The sequence below is a fragment of the Falco biarmicus genome, chromosome 1, assembly GCF_023638135.1.
Source record: "Falco biarmicus isolate bFalBia1 chromosome 1, bFalBia1.pri, whole genome shotgun sequence".
In the NCBI taxonomy this organism is placed as follows: domain Eukaryota; kingdom Metazoa; phylum Chordata; class Aves; order Falconiformes; family Falconidae; genus Falco; species Falco biarmicus.
In genome coordinates, this window is record NC_079288.1 from 111,885,018 (window position 1) to 111,903,539 (window position 18,522).

An 18,522-nucleotide genomic window follows, 5' to 3' on the forward strand; every position below is an offset into this window, starting at 1 on the left:
CCCTGTCCGGGGGGGGGGGCTGGCCAGGGCAGAGAGAGGGGCAGGTGGCAGAGGCAGAGCCCGCTCCGCCCCAGCCCCGTCCCAGTCCCTCCCTGTGCCAGGCGCTCCCTGGGAGGAGTGCGGTGCGGTGGCTCCGCTGTCCTCCCCACCAGAAACGGGGGGAAGAGGGGTGCCGCATGGGTGCTGGGGGGAAGGTGAGCGTCGGGCAGTTGCAGCCCCACGTTATTCCAGCCTTGGGCAGAATGTCCTGGGGTTTTCCAGCAGAAAATGCACCGCTGCATTTTGAACTGGTGGGGGTTAATGGGCCTTCTCCTCCTGAGCCTGCGTTACCGGGTTTGGGCCGATGTATGTCGGGGAGGCCCAGCTCATCCCAGTTTCTGTTTTCTCTGGTGTGCCCCCTTACTGAGCTGCATGCACAGCTGTTTTGTGGAAATGATTTGAGTTTTTTAAATCTGCCACATCCTGCAGATTTAAAAAAAAAAAAAAAAGTCATTGCTGTGAATTATATTCGTTTGTCCCTTGCTAATATGCAGACCTGATAATTTTCACATAAAAATATTTTCCCTCTGCTCTTTTACGGTTGAAAATCCAGTGTGTCATTTTCTTTCTTCTTGTGAAGGGATACCAGAATCAGATCTGTCACTCACGCTTGTGAGTAAGCCCCACGCTCTGTGGGGAGCTCCCCGTTCCCCATTCAATAAGGTTGGAATGTTTTTCCCCCAGTACTAATTGAGGAGAATTTTCCAATTAATGTAAGCGGAAATGGAAGCCTTTTGATGGTAACCATCAAATTACGTTTTAGCGTTATTATTCCAAAGATAATGAGGTAACTAAAGTATCTGAGGTCGCTAAAGAAGCGGTGGAGCTGTGATGGGCTCTGGGGTGACCTGGAGCAGTGGTCGGTGCAGCAGTGACATGCACAGATAATGTGTAACTTGCATGGAGCATCCTGACCACGGAGATGTGAAGCATCCAAACTGGCCGGTGGTTTCCCCAGCAGCGGGGAAACTTGTCACCCACCTGTTTGGAAGTAGCAACTCCTGGTCCTGCCCTTTTTCCCATGTCCTCGACCGAAGGGTGTGCTGGTGGCTGTAGAGGATATGAAGCACGTGAAATGAAGGTGGAGTTTTCCAGCGCTCAGTGGTGAAGTAAGTTGATTTGAACATGGAATTTGTGTTGTTTAGTTACGTGCAACTTTCGGTGATTTTCCCGCTCACAAATATCTCAGGTTAAATAGATACTTATCTGACTTCTTTATGATCAGAAGGAAGACTGGAATCTATAGGATCATCAAAGTTACTGACAGCATTAGAAAAGGAAGTCACACTGATCAGAATGAGCCGGGTTAATTACAGAGCCCTTTGGTGAAGGAGGGTTTTACACTTGCAACAATATCAATATGTTGTATCTGTTGAGAAAGGGGGGCTGTCTGGTCACAGAAATACATTGTGTGTAGTGGAGGCCGTACAGTCTCTCTGGTCCTCTAACGGTGTCCCACCAGGGGCTGGAGCTGGGACAAGCTAGATGAGCAAGCTGCCTCTGGAGTCCAGACCTCCTCCCTTCAAGTTGGTTGGAGAGGAAACCAACCCAAAGGGTTATGCTGGAGTGTACTGGCTGGTCCTGTCCCACTGGACGTTTTCCAATGCCATTAGTATGGTAGAATCAGTGAAAAAGCAGAGATGCAAAGCGGTGATGACATAGTGTTAATAGGGGCTTTGGCTTGGGGCTGCAGGGAGTGCAGCAGACCATCCATCTGCTCTCCTGCATGTTTGACTTAGCAAGTGGCTACAGCAGAGGGCAAGAGTAAGAACTGGGAAGTAACAAGCTCCCTCTGAAGGCTTACGTTGCTGTTTGTCTGTGTACATTACTTGTCATACCATCCAGGGGTTTTGTTGCTGTTGTTTGTCTTCAGCAGCAACATGATCTAAATGTGATGTGTGTTGTTAAATTCAAACAAGGATGTCTTGAGTCCATCAGAAAATGTTCTTTTTGGAACATTCACCTCAAAAGAAGCCAAATGCTGACTTTGAAGAAACTTGTGATTTTGAACCCAAATTAATCAAGTATTTGAATAACATATTCTGGAAACATACTTTCCTAAGTCAACTGGAAAAGGTACTGCACAGTGCAGCATGCATAATGGCGATGAACCAAAGGAGCTATCAGAGCACGAGCAAAATTAAGCATCATCTGTTACACACCCAGCAAAACAGTAGATTAGAAGTAATGATAATTATTATCAGAGCTATCATTGGATTAAAAATAGTTTTAACTCCTTAAGCAGAAGCCCTGTTAATCAACTTGTACTAGAACAGGGAATTCAAAAACACTGGCGGGTATTTTGTTTTATTACTTGCAGGTGATACAGTACTGCAAAAATCCAGAAACATTGACAGTGATTTATTATAGATTCTGATGTGGTAGAGAATTTAGATGCCTCTTATTTGTTGCTTAACTTGAAGCACACTTCATAGCGATGAAATTCCATGTTGTTGCTGAATTTATTCAGAGGTGAGAATAAAAAATACTTTTAAAAAAATCAAACCCAAAATACCGTAAATGGCACATGAGAATCCAAGACACCTTCAGAAAATAGTGAGCAGTTGTAGAAGTGACCCATTGACATGTAAAATGTCCCATTTACTTGCGGAATTGTTCAGTTATCCATTGACATTCCCTGCTTTTTTCACATTTATTTCTCAAACATCGCAAAGAATGTTGCTAAATCAGAACTGTGATTTAGCGCTCTGTAATTAATTTGCATTATGGTATTCATATAAATGGAAGAAATTTGCCAATTGTGTATTTACTGGGGCTGTTAAACGGTGTCTGGTTTACAAAATACAATTTTGTCTGCCTGTGGCTTTGTGGAAGAGGTATCACTTGTATTTGTCTTGTGACCTTGGTGCAACCCTCTCCCCCACGTTCTCTTAATGATGGACCGACTTAATTTGTAGCTGCAGTCTAATGAGAGACTAGAAATGTGTTAGAGGGTGTAACAGGGATGCCCGTTGACCAATTTTTGCAAAATTATTATTATTGGTGCTTATAAAGTGAAATTAACTACCCTAGTGTTTGCTTACATACATACATATCTATACATACCTATCCAGTTTCTCTGTGTGTATATATACATATGTACTGTAGCATTTAGAATTATTTTTCAATAGCTAGGATTACATGTGTTTGTTTCCCGTTTGTGTAATCCAATAGTTCTTTCTTCTAATAAATCACAGACAAAATGCTGCGTGACAAGGGAGGGAACTGCAGCCTCTTTGGAGTGCGTAGTGTATGTGCTTGAATTCCTTCAGCATCTGAGTGGCCCATACAGCAAAATCTTCACAGTGTTCCCAGCTGAAGTGATTTCTTGCGTTCCTCTTACTTTGAGCCTTGGGTGTTTGCACAAGATGAATGCTTTTTTTTCCCCTGCCTGTGTTTATATCTGTAAAGTGGGTGTAGGGAGAGCAAATGCCCAAAGTATCAGGAACTGAAACGGGATGTCTTAAGGCTGGCTTAAGGCCAAGATGAAATACATCTTTCTTGGCAGCAGGGTTGCTTGAGACAGCCCTGTGATACTGGATAGCTTATTTTTTTTAATCGGTTAGGCTCGTCCCTACCTCGGCTGACCTCCTTTGTTGGGCAGTGGGCAGATCCGTGCTCAACCACTGGGGTCTCACGTGTCCTTCCTGGTGTGAGGGCCAGGAGAAGAGGAGGTGCGCAAAGTGAATGATGCTCTTAGGGTGATGTTATGTCTGTCGTTCTGTTAGGAGATTGCCCGTATCCCCCGGGAGAAGCTAGTCAACACATGGCCTGGGGAAGCTGCATGCCAGCAAAGGACGGAGCAACCTGTCATTGCTCCACACCTTTGTTGGCCTGCTGACTGGAAATGGTGCCCGCTGGATTTGTGGTGCCTGCCCTGGTTGGTATGCTGAAGGAGATGTCCCCCCCATGCCACCGTGCTGTCTCTCTTGCCTGCGTCCTCCATCAGGCACCACCGAGCCCTGTGCCCAGCTGGCTCAAGCGTTTTGGTGTCAGTGACAGGCAGCAGCTGTTGGAGTGTCTCACTCCTCCTTAGGACGAGTGTTCGCTCTGCTCAGTCGGGATTGCATTTATAACACATTTGCTTTCTGTGCCAGAGACAATCAGTGAGGAATATGGTTGGGGTCAGTATTTTCTTAGGGGCCTTTCCAGAGGAATGCAACATACGGCTGCTGGCCCTGGGGAGCTGTGCGGCCCCTGTGAGCTGTGCAGCTGAGGGGCGCCGTGTCAGCCCCAGGAAGATGCTTCTCTGAAAATTCTGATAAGGCAGAAGGGAGAAGCAAGAATCAGTTTCAGTAAGTGTCTGCAAACATTTTTTTGTTTGTTTGTTTGGGGTTTTTGGGTTTTGGAGGTTTTTGGTTTTTGGGGTTTTTTTGGGGGGTGGGGTGGGTTTTTTTTGTTCCCCCCCCTGGCCTGTATGCTTGGCACCCTTCCTCTCCAAGCTGTGCAAATCTTGCTGGAAGTTGATGCTTCCATTGCTGCTTTCCTTTTTTTTCCGTTTTCCAGTTCTGCGTATGAATGCCAGCAGTGAGTGAGCTTTTGGTGAGAGCAGAAAGGTGTTGCAGAAAGATTGCTCATTGAGCCATCTTTCCTAGAAGGAAGGGCTGCAGCAGGGTGGGGACCTGCAGTAGGGAATGCAGTAGGGTCCTGGTCTGCAGCAAATCCAGAGGTTCTTGAGCTGCCTGCTTCTGTACTCACTGCTTGCTGGCAGGGGAATGGTCACTCAGCCCTTAATTACTACATGAGTTTCACCTTTCAGTTGTAACAGGACAGAAAATTTGATTTATGGTTTTAATGGCAAAAAGATACAGGTCAATCAGGGTATTAATCAGCTATTGCATTAAAATGTTGATGACTTACTGATCTTAAATGATTTGTTAAATACTTCAGAAGAGTTGCTGCAGGTACTGTGAAACGTAGTCATGCACATAATAGAACAAATGAGGTAGAGAACCTAGTGAGTACCTTCAATTAAAAATGTGGGCATTTTTACTCATAGCAGTTCATTGCCTAGTGTGCAGTCAATGGCAATATCATAAAATATCTAATGAACTGAAATAATTAGTAGTGTATGACTGTTACAACTGTTGTATAAGAAAAATACATATAATTGTATAGTATGTATCATATAATAGTATAATTGTATAATACGATAATGTGAAAGCCACATCATTTTTCCGGCTCCTGTTTTTTAAAATTAACTCTAGTGTCTCTACCTTTATGGAATTCCGCAAACAAAGATTACCAGATTGGAGCAACTTCCCCCCCCCCCCCCCCCCCCCCCATAAAGTTTTGCAAATACAAATGGGCACAAATAAAATATTTCATGTTCCAGACACAGTATGAGTGGAATTTTTTTAAGAAGTAAAAGCCTGCTTTCACAGGGGACACTGAATACTTGAAATTTGACAGAACAAAAACATTTTGGTGTTTTGTAGTTTAAAATAATGTTTCACTTTCATGTAACTGACAAAAGGCTCAGGTGAAAGAGAGGTGCTTAACTTCATGCAGGATAATGAAAATTGCACGCTGGCAAGATTAAGTGTGTATTTTGTAGGTCATTTTTTTGTATGAGCAAGAATGCAGTGTTATAGGTGATGGCATTATGAAGAATCTTAAACCTTGAAAAGACCAAGAAGAGTAAAAAAACCCCTTGATTTCTTGCATTTCCATGGATTAACGCACAGTTCCTTTCTCGAAGCTCCCCAGGTCAGTTCGCTGGCAGCCTGATGGAAGGCGTGTTGAAGTTAACTGGAAGTGGGCTGTTAACTTCTAATACATTTTGGAACAGAGCTCCAGTGAATTCCTTTCTTCCTTGTAGGGAGATAACTTCAGCACCATGTCAGAATAATTTAAAAAAATAAAAGTCTTTGCAAGGTTTATTTTATTTTTCACTTAAGCAGTGAGGGAAATTTGTAAGTGAACATGGTTATCAAAATATGTAAAAATGGTGCCTAGAAATGGGTTCTTATCTCATGTAATTGCTTTATAATTGTTGGGGAGGGGAATCAGATTAGGGAGGATGAATATTTCCAATGGTGAAGTTAATACACTTTTATGAATAGTGACTGTAAGTCTGCATTCCATGAAGTCAGTGGGAGTTCGGAGGTTTTGCAGAATTGGAGCTAGTATTTGCAAATTTTCAGCTTTATGTAAGCAAGTTTGGGGGTTTTTTTGGTTGGTTTTTTGGTTGGGTTTTTTGTTTTGTTTTGTTTAAGGAATAAATTAAAGCTTTGATTAAAAGTTTTGATTAGAATATTTTTTGAAGTAGGAAGTGTTAATCTTGAAGGTATAATTTTTTTTTTTCTTGTCTTCTCTTTCTCTCCTACTCTTCATTATCTTACTTGAAAATAAAATACAGGAACACTTCCATGAAGCTTAAAAATCAGTAAAGCAGTGACTGTTTTTCATGCATACATTGAAAACATACTTTTAAAAATATATTTTTTTTTTTATTACTCAAGTGTGGTGTTGTGAGACTCAGCAGGACTTGCTGCATTTTGTACCTGAAGTTAAAAGTATATGTGTGGGACATTAGTCAAGCATCAGGTGGTTTTAGTGAAAATTATACTTTTACCAATTATTACCTTTTAACTAAAATTTTGTATACATAAAGTTACTGTTTTGATGTCAATAACTGTATTAGGAAGAATAAATCATTCGTCAGTGCCCGTAACAAACTTTTCTATCCAAAGATAAAAAGAGTGTGTAAACACATGAAATCTTGTGCTGTAGGTTAGGGCATAGATGAAGATTAGAAAGGCAAAAAGTGACCTTCTGTGGAAGTTGTGCTTCACAACCATTTTGGAACTTCTTAAAAACATGCCCAAAATACTTTGTTTGCATGCTACTTCCAGTAAAAATTGTTTCTCCGGATTTGTTACAAGAACAAATATATTTGCTCCTGTGAAAGCTGGTTTAGTTTTGTTTTCACGCTAACCAAATGTGCGCTTCGCTTGACACTGTAGCTGGTGCTGGGCTGTACCCTTGCTACTGAGTAGCTGCACCCAGTTATAATGTACACCTAGTAGATGCTGTGTCTGCTGAAGCAATGCCTGCCATAGAAACAAAACAGTAATGCCCAAGTCCCACAAAGTCTGCTTTAAAAGTCCCTGTGAGTTCTTGAATAAAATGAAGTCTTCCCAGTTCTGTGAACGCAGAAACAGAGATGTGGAGAAGTGGTTTTCCTAAAACCATCCCGGAGTGACCTACAGGTTAGGGGCAGAAACTGAATTATCAGCCTGCGTATGCTAATGCCTGGCCCCGTGCTGCACCTGTCAGCAGTGCTGCTCCCCGTGACCCGTGGGTACCTGCTAGCTGATCCCATCCCACCTGCCCAGGGGATGGGAAAGGTGCTGTTGTGTCCTGCTCTGACCCATGCCCGTCGCAGGAGGGTGTATAGCAGCCAGCCCTCCAGGGACCAGATAAGTTTGGCTATCTGTTCAGAGATCCTGTTTGGGGGAAGGTGGTGCTCAGACTTCTTTATCCCTGTTAGGGACTGTTTGTTCTGGAGTATTTCTGTATTTTCTTGTCCGCCTGTGCGGTCTGGGAGGGAATTGGCCCTGCGATGTGCAGAATTTATGTTCTGTATCAAAGCAGTTTTAATGCTAGTGTCTTAGGGTTTTGGTGTGAAAAGAAAGCGTACTTGTCCTCTACGTTAGACTTGCCAAAATCAAACACTTGGTAAAGCAGGCTGCATGTCAAACAGTGATTTTTGTATCTTTACAACCTTTACTGGTATCTTTCGAAATTGGGATCTAACATGAGACATTTAGTAGGATGCAAAGGTCATTTAAACACTGTTGTTGCTGACTTGCAGTAGTTACTCTGGGCAATTTTACTTCCTTAGCAGGGGGAAGGTCAGAGGGAGGGGAGGGAGACTGTCAAGAGCTTGAAAATCAGTGTTTCCAGCCCTTCCAGGACTCGAAGCAAAAGCTGTCTGTTTGCTGGAAAGCTAGGGATCCTTCCATTCTCTCAGTCTCTTCTGTGTAAGCTGAAAATTTGTGTTGGGGCTAAAGAGACTGCAGGATATCAGCATTTAAAGATTGACTACTAAATGCGGAGTTTTAAGAAAAACCAAACACATTTAATTTTTGGCAATTGGGTGTGGAAGTCAAAGAATCAGGTAAAGATGCTGCATTTTGGATAAAAGAAAACAACCCTTTTCTGAAAGTAGGATTTTTTGGGAAAATGTCGTGAAGCTTCTGGGGACATTTAGAATGTCTCCAGACATAAAATGGGCTGGGTAGGAGTGGAATAGTCAGGAATTCACAGGAAGTTTCAAGGCTGCATAATAAAACAAAAGGCACATCACATGGATGTTCACTTCATGTAGGTGGGATCAGTGTTCCTTTTATTTTAGTTTTAATAGTGGAAGGAGCACCCAGGCTGTACTTATTTATAACCGCTGATCCTTAACTTTCATCCATATTCTCTCTATTTAGACATGCGTTCTCTCTCATGGTGCAGCATAGCTATTTTCTTTGTCCTTTAACGACTTGTTTCCTCTTCAGTCATGCTTTCATTCACTTCCTTTTGGCTCTTTCTACTAACTCTACTAATTCCCTCTTGTTGCTGCTTTTTACCCTGCCTTTCCTTTTCTCCCTAGCCCTTAATTCCTTCCATCTTTCTGTTCCTCCTTCCTTCCTGCCTTCTACCACTGGGTCAGATAGTTTTGAGCAACCAAGATGTGGGAAATTTGTGTGACGCATGTGGAATAGAGCAGTGCACTGGGAAACTTACCCTCAAAAGTCAGTACTAATTTCAGATTTCCTCATTCCTGACAAACAGCTACCTTTATAGACTAGGAAGCCTTACTAATAAGCCCTCGGAAGGCAGAGTTCCCTGTGGCACAGTGCTGTTGAAGCCCTCCTGTGGAAGTGGATGCTGACATCTCTACAGCTTGAGAGGGCACGAAGCAGCAGAGTATGCGCACTTGTGTCATGGAGAAATAGAAATACAAACCAAACTACTTAACCCCGCACCTTATATTTCTGCTGGAGTAACCTGATTTAATAAGTTAAAATGTCAGTGCTGTGACTCCACACTTCCATTTCCTTTCCCTGCTTTCTTTATGACAGTATTCCAGGGTTTTTAAAAACATCCACCAAAAGAAGGAAAGATCACGAAAAACACGCTCTTAATTGCATGCAGTTTTTAATATTCGTGGGATCTGTTTTGAAGGGTACATTTAACAGAGAGAAACGCAGCAGCCCCACACTGAATCCTTTGTCCTTCCTGCGGGGTGAAACAGTAGATAGCTTACTGTAAGTGTGGCTGGCTGCCAACCCGTGGCGCAGATTCTTTTTTTAATACTGTAAACTGGCAAGAAATCAAGAATTGCCGTTCTTCCTTTTATTTACTTTCCCTTCTGTATTAAAGAGCTCAGTAAATAAGAGAAAGTTAAATGTTGAGTGGAGGTTTCGTACTGATTGATCATTGAATAGCAGAGAATTACTGTTTTGGGGTTTTTTTTCCCCCTTTTTTCTGTTTCTTTTTGGTTGAAAGTGGAAATATCAGTTGCTTCATCTGGAATAGATCATCGCAGGGAAAAGTCTGTGCAGAGTTTGAAATGAGGACAGAGCAGAATGCATCCATCATGCATAGTTTAAAACAATCTGCAAGACTGCTTCTGATTTGATCCTTAGATGTACTTCCTCCTGATTTTCTTCCAAACTTGTGTTAATAATGAGTACTCTGTCTCTAGAAAAGACTTTTCTGTAAAGTGTACCCCCAGCCTCTGCTTGTAAGTATTTTCTTATTTGTACAACTAAGCTTCCTGAAATAGCTGCTGAGATTTTGTTTTGCTGTTATATATAAAAGTGGTAGAGGGGTGTGGAGTTCCTTCTGCTGCTTCTCAAATCCAAGGCATGCCTTGCAAGCTACTTTGCTTTCATGCTAGAAAGGAAATCGGTGTTACTGCTTTTCTGACAATTGTATCACTAAATCATTGGCAGAATTATCCCCAAGGAAAATAATTAAGTTGATACTGATATTGTGCACATTGTAATGATGTATCTGGAGAGAAATAGATTTCTGCATGAATGATAGGGGAGGACAAATTTAAATTTAAAAATTACTGTTGCTGTTAAAGACAGGCTTAATGTGAAAAATTAGCCCACAACAGATTGTTTTACATCCCAGAGCGTATTGTGGTTCATTCAAAGGTCTATTGTACTTAAAACATATTAAACATTTAGTAATATCAATGTGTATCTGTTGCTGACTTGATGAGCCTAACCTACCATACAGGTCATGTATGTACAGCTGTATTAAAGGCATTGTTGAAAAAAAATGGATTCATGTTTTGTTTCTTTTATACTTCTTGGCAAATTAGAGGTTAAGGTTTCTGGAAATGATAAGGAATATTTTTGTTCTTAAAGCAGTGGACTGTGACTGAAGAAATCTGGACTTGGTCTGCCAGATTTCTTGAAATAACTCAGTCAAGTCATCGGTTGCCTTTTCCTTTTTTTATTCCCCCCCCCCCCCCTCCTCTTTCCTTGCTCTCAGAGTTCTTCATCTGTAAAATGGAGATAATCCTGTTCCCTTACCAAATGGCACTATGATATAGATAAATTCATAACTCTTTGTGGGACAGTGCAGTAGTACTTAGTGGGTTCAGCATAAATATTCACATTAGTGATTCCTGGTAAAGAATTATTGAGAAAACTGTATTAACTCAAAGTTGGGAGTATTTTCTTCCAGAAGCAGAGAAGGTCTGAGGCATAGTTTCCAATCTGCAATGCCCGAACGAGGGACACAAGAAATGTTTATGCAGGAAATTTAGTAGTTTACAAGTTTCCTTCCTTTGGTTCCTTCCTTCCTTTTAGTTAGAAAGAAAATTTTTTTTCATACTCTGCTGGACGAGCCTGAATTTTCTGAAGTAAATTATTTTCAAATATAAAAGGAATAGGCACATTTTTGTGGACATTTGTGTAGGTGTATTGGAACAAAAATTAATGCGTAAACAAACTATTTCAAGATGATCAAATTCAAGAGATGATCCAATGAATTGAGAGCAACTTTTCTAACCAATAATTTAAAAAAGCCTTCTCCTGCAAAAGCTCAGATCAGAAAACATCCCAAATCTCAATGATAGCCATCAGAAATCTTCCCCTCATTCTCCCTTTTCTTTTATCCTGAAACTGTATTTCAAGCTCATTCAAGATACGTAGGAATGATTTCTTGAAAAATGACAGGTAGAACTATCACAAACTTGTTACCATTTTAAGGGTGTTGGATACGATGCATAATTATCTTGAATACAGTTTCGTTTTTGCTGCCTTCTCAGTGTAGCACACTGCAGGGAAAACTCAGATTCTTTCTTCAATGATTCCTGATGTTAAAGGGAGAAATAAGTAGGTAGCAACTCTGTTTTCACCGGTGTTTTACAGTCTTTATTTTTGGTAATGTGGTTGTTTATTTGAAGTGTAAGTGACTTTCATTTCATCCCTATTTTATCACCCACATTAGAGGAAAATAAATACCTGCACAGAGTTTGAGTTATAATGTGGCCATGTGACTTGATAGGGGTCTGCTGATACGTGTTTCTCCTTTGATACTGTGAGCAGATTATCTTGAATAGCTAACGGATTTCAGTATATATTTTTAAAATGCAGGAAAAAGTAGTTGATAAAAATATTACAGTGACTTTATTTAACAAGGAAGAGTGTATTGCAGTAGTATTTCAGGATGACTCTTAACCACATTCAGGTATTTCTCCTGTGGATCTCCAAAAGCTAGGTTTTTTGTGGTGCTTCAGCTATATATTTGGAAGAAAGAGAAAATGGTTTTATCACTTGCTTCCTACTGACATCCTCCGTTCTTACAGTAACAATTTTCCTTGGCTGTTGCAGCATGTGCTAGGAGATTGCAGATTCTGTGTCTGTACATAGACCTGATACCTCAGAAACCGTCTTTTATCCGATACGCCTGTAAGGCAATTATCATGAGTCAGATAAACCCTCCACCCCAGGTTTCTTGTTATGGGTCAGGCCAGAGCAAGACCTTTTCTGGTCAGGGAGCCAGTCTGTAAATTAACGTCAGTGAGAATTACGGGTAAAATCCCCAGACGTGGCTAGGGTCCAAAATTGGTAGCAAGACCGGTAATTTAAATGTCTGCCCCTCCTGGACAAAAATGAGCTGGTTGCATCTCGTTCTTTCTCTCATCCTGACAAGGGTCATTTCTGATGTGTCCAAGTAAGACCAAGAAGATAAGTTGGAGGAGGAGGAAAAAGCATGTCTTCCTCCTTCCCTTCAGTAAGTTCACGTTTGTCCTCACAAGTAGGTCTTCCGCTTTTGTTCCCCAGCTCCTTAAACCAGAGGAGGGATGTCCCACTGATTGTCCCTCTCAGCAGGTCACAACCTTAGCTGTTCTGTGTTTTATCCCCCCTGCTGAGGCCATATACCACTCACTGCTTTCACTCCTTCCCTTCCTTTGCCAGGTCATGTCCGATTTTCTCCTCTCTAACAGGGCTTAGACCAACTACAGTCCTGGCCAGCTTCTTACTCCCTTCCCAGAGCTGGGGGCTGCCAGGCAGTGTGACACTTGTGGCCTCAGGACCTCCCTCACCTCCCTGGCCGCCTCCTCTCCGCCACAGCACCTGTGGCGGTATCAGTCACAAAGGGATTTTCTTTATTGCATTAAGCTTGTGAGAGAAGATTTAGTAGGTGTGTCGCAGTGCCATTAGCCTCCTGTGACCCCGTGTCTCAGCAAATCCTGTTGTGGCTGTGAGGAATTTGTTTTGGTTTGAGCAAATTCTCCTTGAAGTATTAGAGCCATCTTGGAGGAAACTGTTTTCTCTACCCACGGTGCCATCTTCTTAATACTGGGTCGCTGGACCTGCTGCTGGTGGTAGAATCATTACACCAGTCTTGAGTAACATCCCACCTGGCAATGGGAAACTTGAAAATACAATTAATTGAGTTTTCTTAGATCATGTGGTGATGAAATCTTTTGTAACAAACTTTTATACAGGAACAGAAGTTTTATGTTTGTGGTAATAATGTTCATAAAAGATGTTTTGGTGTACTTAGAGCAAAGTAACGTTTCAACATTTGGAGGACAACCACAAAATCTATTAAAAAAAATAAATAATGTTGCCACATACATAGACAAAAGAAATCTGTCAAAGTTTCTTGATGTTTGTCTATAGTGCAAACCAGTTAACAAGTTCTTTCCCTACGTGAAAGAGCAGCATCTCGTTACAACACCTTGAAATCTTTAAATAACTTAAAGGCTCTTTTCTTTGATGAGAATTTCACTTTGTGACACCTTGGTGACAGGGTTGTTAGTTAATTATTATCTTTATTAGGGGCGTTGCCTTGTTTAAATATCTGCAAAAGTATCTTGTTTGTGGCACGCTGATGCTGCTTGAGCACATTCTGTTGTACGTGAGCAGCCTTCAGATCATAATGAAGAACAGAAAATGTTCTACCGTCCTTCAGATCCTGAACAGAGCTCTGCTGAAATGTCATTGGAAAAGATTGAGGAGCCTGAGCCTAGCTTGGCAAAAAAGTAAACAAAATAGGATTTTTAGGTGAGATGCAGGTGGGATTTGACTGTGCAAGTACAAAAATGAGATCTAAACCAGCAGGTTAGTCTCCTGCAGAATTCCAGTGACACAATGACTAGAATTGACTTGGTGTGGGTCTTCTGGTGTGTAAATGCCTGTTTCCTCTATGACTGCATTGCCTTTTTTTTCTGGGAATTGCTCAGTCATCATGCCCAGGGGATTGGATTCCACACAAATATACAGGAGCAGTTTCTAGATTCTTTGGAAAAATTCATCGGAAGGAGGGATATTGGTGTTTCTGTTAGATGGACACACCACGGCAAGATCTGCTGCCCAGTATTTGGGGTCTGAGGTCCAGTTACTGCCTTTACTTTCGGGTGTTCAAACACTTTATCACAGGTGAGTGTCAGGGGGCTAGAATAAATTGCAGAGCAAGTGCACGTTCACTCCACCTGACTGAAAATATTTTCTTTTGACCCCATAAATTTTCATTTATCTTGGGCAGAGACAGAGACTCACTGCGGCTGTGCAATGAGGAAGGTGGCGCACACATTCCAGCTCCTATTCCAAAGACCTTTCATAAACTTGGCATGTGTTAGCTATTGGATAAAATGTGGACCCCTAAGTGGAAGGTTACTGCTAAGATGAACTTTCATTGCTAGATACAGGAAGGATTTAAGACCCATTCTCAGCATTTTTTTCTGCTAGGAAATGTAAAAAGCTTTCCATTTAACATGATAATTTTGGGGGATCTTACTCTGAAGCTTTCATTATCCTTGTGTGTTACTTAGGAAGAATAAGAAGATAACTTTTGGCTATGGATAAGCATTGTTGGAATTTAATGTTGTTTAATTAAGATAATCAAAGGGTCAAGTAATTTCATGAATTGTTAGGTATTGTTTCATTTTTAGTACAGTGAATATGGTCCCTGGAGTTGAGGAACAGTGATTGTTAACAGTTCTTTTACCGTCTGGCACCATGAAAAAAATACCCTTTGTGTTGTTCTAGCATGATGAAAAAATAGATAAATAAATAGGATTTGTGAGTTTTCTTTAAAGGCTTTTCCACAGGGCAATTGATTTTATTTTAGCCTCTACAAGACAGACCAAGATAAGAAAAAAAAATACATATTTTTCTCTCTCTCTCTTTCCCAGATCCAGTGTAAATGAAAGAAGACTGATACGTACTTACAGATCTTTAAAATACCTTAAGAGTTTTTATTTGGCTTTCTGAAGAGAAGATTATTGTCCTGTATTGTTAGTTACTCCTGCAGTAACTAACGTAGGTTTTGCAATAATTTTGAGTGCCCTTCGGCCCCTTTATGCAGAACTTCATAATATGCCATGACAAGCATCTTGCACAAGGTTTTTTGAGGTGGGAAAATTTATATTTAATTAGGTTGTAGATAAAGTAAAGGCTCAGCTCTACCATGTTAATCTGTTGGAAGTTTCTGCAGTGAGTTTCCCCATCAAGTCTATATTCTCTGTCAAGGTCAAAAGTATCACTTTCTTCAAAAGTGAACACATAACCTTTTGTTTAAGGAAGTAGTAGTCTGCTTTGAAAGAGACCTATACAAAAAATTAAATGGGTAGAATCAGAAATGCAAGTTAAATCAGAAGGCTTTTTAATACATGTGAAGAAGTTCCATTTACTACTCAGCTGAGGTTTTCCACATTGCATGATTAGACAAATACAAAATTAAATAACAGAAGTCAGGATCAGATGCATTTTGAGGGTTTCTTGCTTGTTCTTAAAGTGTACTGTTCTTTCTAGGAGAATATTCTTTGGGTAAATACCAGGTCTAGCTGTAAACTGCAAAATCAGCTTGACATCTTACTTAAAAGGTGCCTTCATGTTAAAGGCAATATAATGTCATTAAAATACTGTTTGCCATGAAGAGAAATGCAATGTAATGCTATATTTAACTGCTTTGTAAGAGTCAAGCTCTTGTGATGAGAAAATTTCAATGACATTTCTAATATAAAAATACATTTTGCAAGTCTGTAACCTTCTTCAACGTGTACACTTGGATTTATATATTGGTTGTCTTCTTGGAAGGAGGCATGGATGTTTTCAGTGTTTTTCAAAGTATGAATAGAATTACAAATTTCTCGTAATGAGAAAGGTACCGGTTGTATTTTTCAGCGTATAGATGTTTAAAAGCTGGTATCAGTATATTAGCCATTACAGATCAACCAGTAAGGATATTTGTGAGGTGAAAAAAGTAGCTGTTTTCTGCATTAAAGTAATTAAAGTGTAAAAAGTGCTTTAGAAAAATGTGCAGTAGAAAGTTTCCTCATGTCTATAGCTTTATGCTTAAAGACCTAATTCTGTAGTCTTACTTAGAGAGCATTAAGCAGAGTGGGATGTGATTGGGAAGATGCTTCAGGACTGATCCTGTAGCAAGACGTGGTTCAGCCTCGGTCAACCTTTGGGGCAAGGCGTATTGTGGAGGGCATCTGTTGGATTCAAGAGGGTTTACCAGTTCAGGAGAGCAGTCAAACTCTCCGGGCAAGCAATTGTTTCGTTGGGCACAGGTGTATCTGTGTGAACGTTTTGGTGTGGGTCCGGAGTACACTTCTGAAGCAAGTCCGCTCATTGTCCCTGCTTCCTGCAGACGTGCACATGTTGCTGAACGGGCTCAGGGTGTGCAGATGGGTTTCTTTTTGGGCGGCGCTAAACCAAAAGATTTTTTCAACTTTGTTAATACCCATTCAGTGAGCTGGACCAGACTGGGTGTAGGTGAAAGTGAAACCGTCTGAACAAAGCATGGACACTGGGTCCTCCGTATCCTATGTTTTGCCCTCTAGATTGACTCCTATGGATTTGCGCCACTGGCTGTTGTCATGGCCTGTCCTGTCTCAGGCAGTGACTGATAGCAGATGCCTAGGGAAGAAGGTAAAAGGCAAGCACGTAGTAGTGCTTTCCCAATATATTTTCCCAGCTTTCAGCAATCTGCATCTCACAAACTTCCTGAAACAGAGATGGTATCTTTGGTTTAATAGCCCTTGATAGATTTTTCTTCCATTAGTTTGTCTGATTGTTTTTAAAACCATGTGCATTTTTATCATCGACAATATCCTGTGCAGTGAGTTCTATGGCAGAACAATGTATGTGTTAACAAGTACCTTCTTTTGTTTGTTTTGAATTTGCTACCTGATAATTTCATTTGATGCTCCTTTGTTCTTACCTTGTAAGAGACAAATGATTCCTTATCCACTGCCTTTATGCTGCTCCATTTATCACAGATCTCTTTGATACCACCTTGATCATTTGTCTTCCAGGCTGAAAAATCCATGTCTATTTAGTTCCTTGAACAGAACCCATTTCATACCTTTGATCATCCCTGTTCTTCTCTGCCTTTCTTAGTTCTGTTACGTCTTTTTTGAGACTGGAGGACTGCATGCAAGCTAGATAACATACTCCCTGTAGCATCTGTTGTTTAAATGTGGGGCTTAATGATGTGTTTGGTGGTCTACATTCCTGATAATTGTTAACAGTGTTTGGTTTTTTTCAACTGCTGCTGCTGAAACTAGACCAGGATTTTCTTAAGTATGTCCCTAATGAGCGCAGATCTTTCTCTATAGTGGTGAGAGCTCAGGCAGAGCCTGTATTGTATACATAGGGTTGAGGTGGTTTTCCTCCCCACCCATCCTCAGCACCAGTCCCTACAATTCTTTATACCTGTCAGTATTGAGTTTTGTCTTCCATTTTATGATCTAGTCCTTTGCTATGTGAGATCATTTGCAGTTCTCTCAGCTAGCCTTTGTATCGCTAGGAGTGACTTAGTATCAGTAAGGTACTGTTTTCTGCATACTGTTTTTCCCCTTTTCCAACACATTTATTCATCTGTGTCCTACAAAACTCCTGTGGAACTCTGATACTCATCTGTTTTCATAGAGAAACTGAATGTTTAACACCATCTTTTATTTCTCATCTTCCAACAAGTTATTTATTTCTGTGGAGGTCAAACTAGCTGATTGATCTGATCGTGATTGTCCTCACCTACATTGATTCTCTAGCAATGCTAATAGATTTATGAGGCAGTTGTGCGAATGCCATGTTGACTTTTCTCCAGCATGCTGTGTCTAGCTCTGTGTTCAGAGACTTCTGTTCTTTGTGAGAGTTCCTATCAGTTTGCTCAATGTGTATGTCAAATTAATTGTTTTGTAGTTTTCTGGATCACCCTGAAAGCCCTATTAGGAGATTGGCACTGTGTTTGCTATCGCACCTTTTTCTGGTACAGAGCTGGGTTTAAGTAAGATTAACATGAGCAGTAATAGCTATGTGTATCTTAAGTTCCTGAAGAAGTTGAGGGAATGCCATCTTACGCTTGTGATCTGTTACCATTTGTTTTGCCAGTATTTATCTTCTGATCTTAATCACTGATGCTTAATTTTCAGACTGATTCTCAACCCAGGAAAAAAAAAAAAAAAAGATTTCAGTCAGAGTATCATCTGCCTAACCGCTTCCATAGTGAGCACAGCAGCAATAAAATTGTTTAGTTTTGTTGTTGTTCGAGGTTTTTTGGTTTGATTTAGTTCTGTTTCTACTTCAGCCTTTTCTGATCTGTACAAATTCATAGACAGATCCATGCCAGGGTTTCTTGTCAGACACAGATAGATTAGATTATCCAGAAACAGAATGGATAGCCTTTGTTCCTTTGGGACAGTCCCATCAGCTTTCTGTTCCCTTTAACCCCAGGCAGCAAGAAGGGACCAGAGCAGAGCTCAAAGTGAAGTCTGCAAGTGAAGTGAACCTCCTTTGAGAATGCACTGATGAGTTGGAGGAACTTGAACTTCTGAGTTGTGTGGGCTTTTTTTTGGTGGTTGTTCATTGTTGTTTGTTTTGAGTGGGGGTTTTGGGGTGGTTGTGTTTGGCTGGGGTTCTGGTGTGTTTGGGGGGGGGGAGTTTGGTGTGGGTGTTGGTGTTTTTTTTGTTTTAATTCTCTTTAATATTTCCTTTAAAG

The 18,522-nt window shown here is 40.9% G+C and overlaps 1 protein-coding gene across 5 annotated transcripts in view; it reads left to right on the forward strand.

Annotated features, from left to right (window-relative positions):
• Positions 1–18,522, forward strand: part of NR3C2 (nuclear receptor subfamily 3 group C member 2) — a 214,325-nt gene that overhangs the window by 29,790 nt on the left and 166,013 nt on the right. Inside the window, exon 1 of one of the 5 annotated variants that reach the window (XM_056361281.1) lies at positions 9,451–9,784. The exons of the other annotated variants lie outside the window; for them this stretch is intronic. Coding sequence (XP_056217256.1) covers positions 9,687–9,784 — 98 coding nt within the window. The 5' untranslated portion in view covers positions 9,451–9,686. Of the gene's footprint in view, positions 1–9,450; positions 9,785–18,522 lie in introns of those variants that run through there. 5 annotated transcript variants of the gene reach the window in all.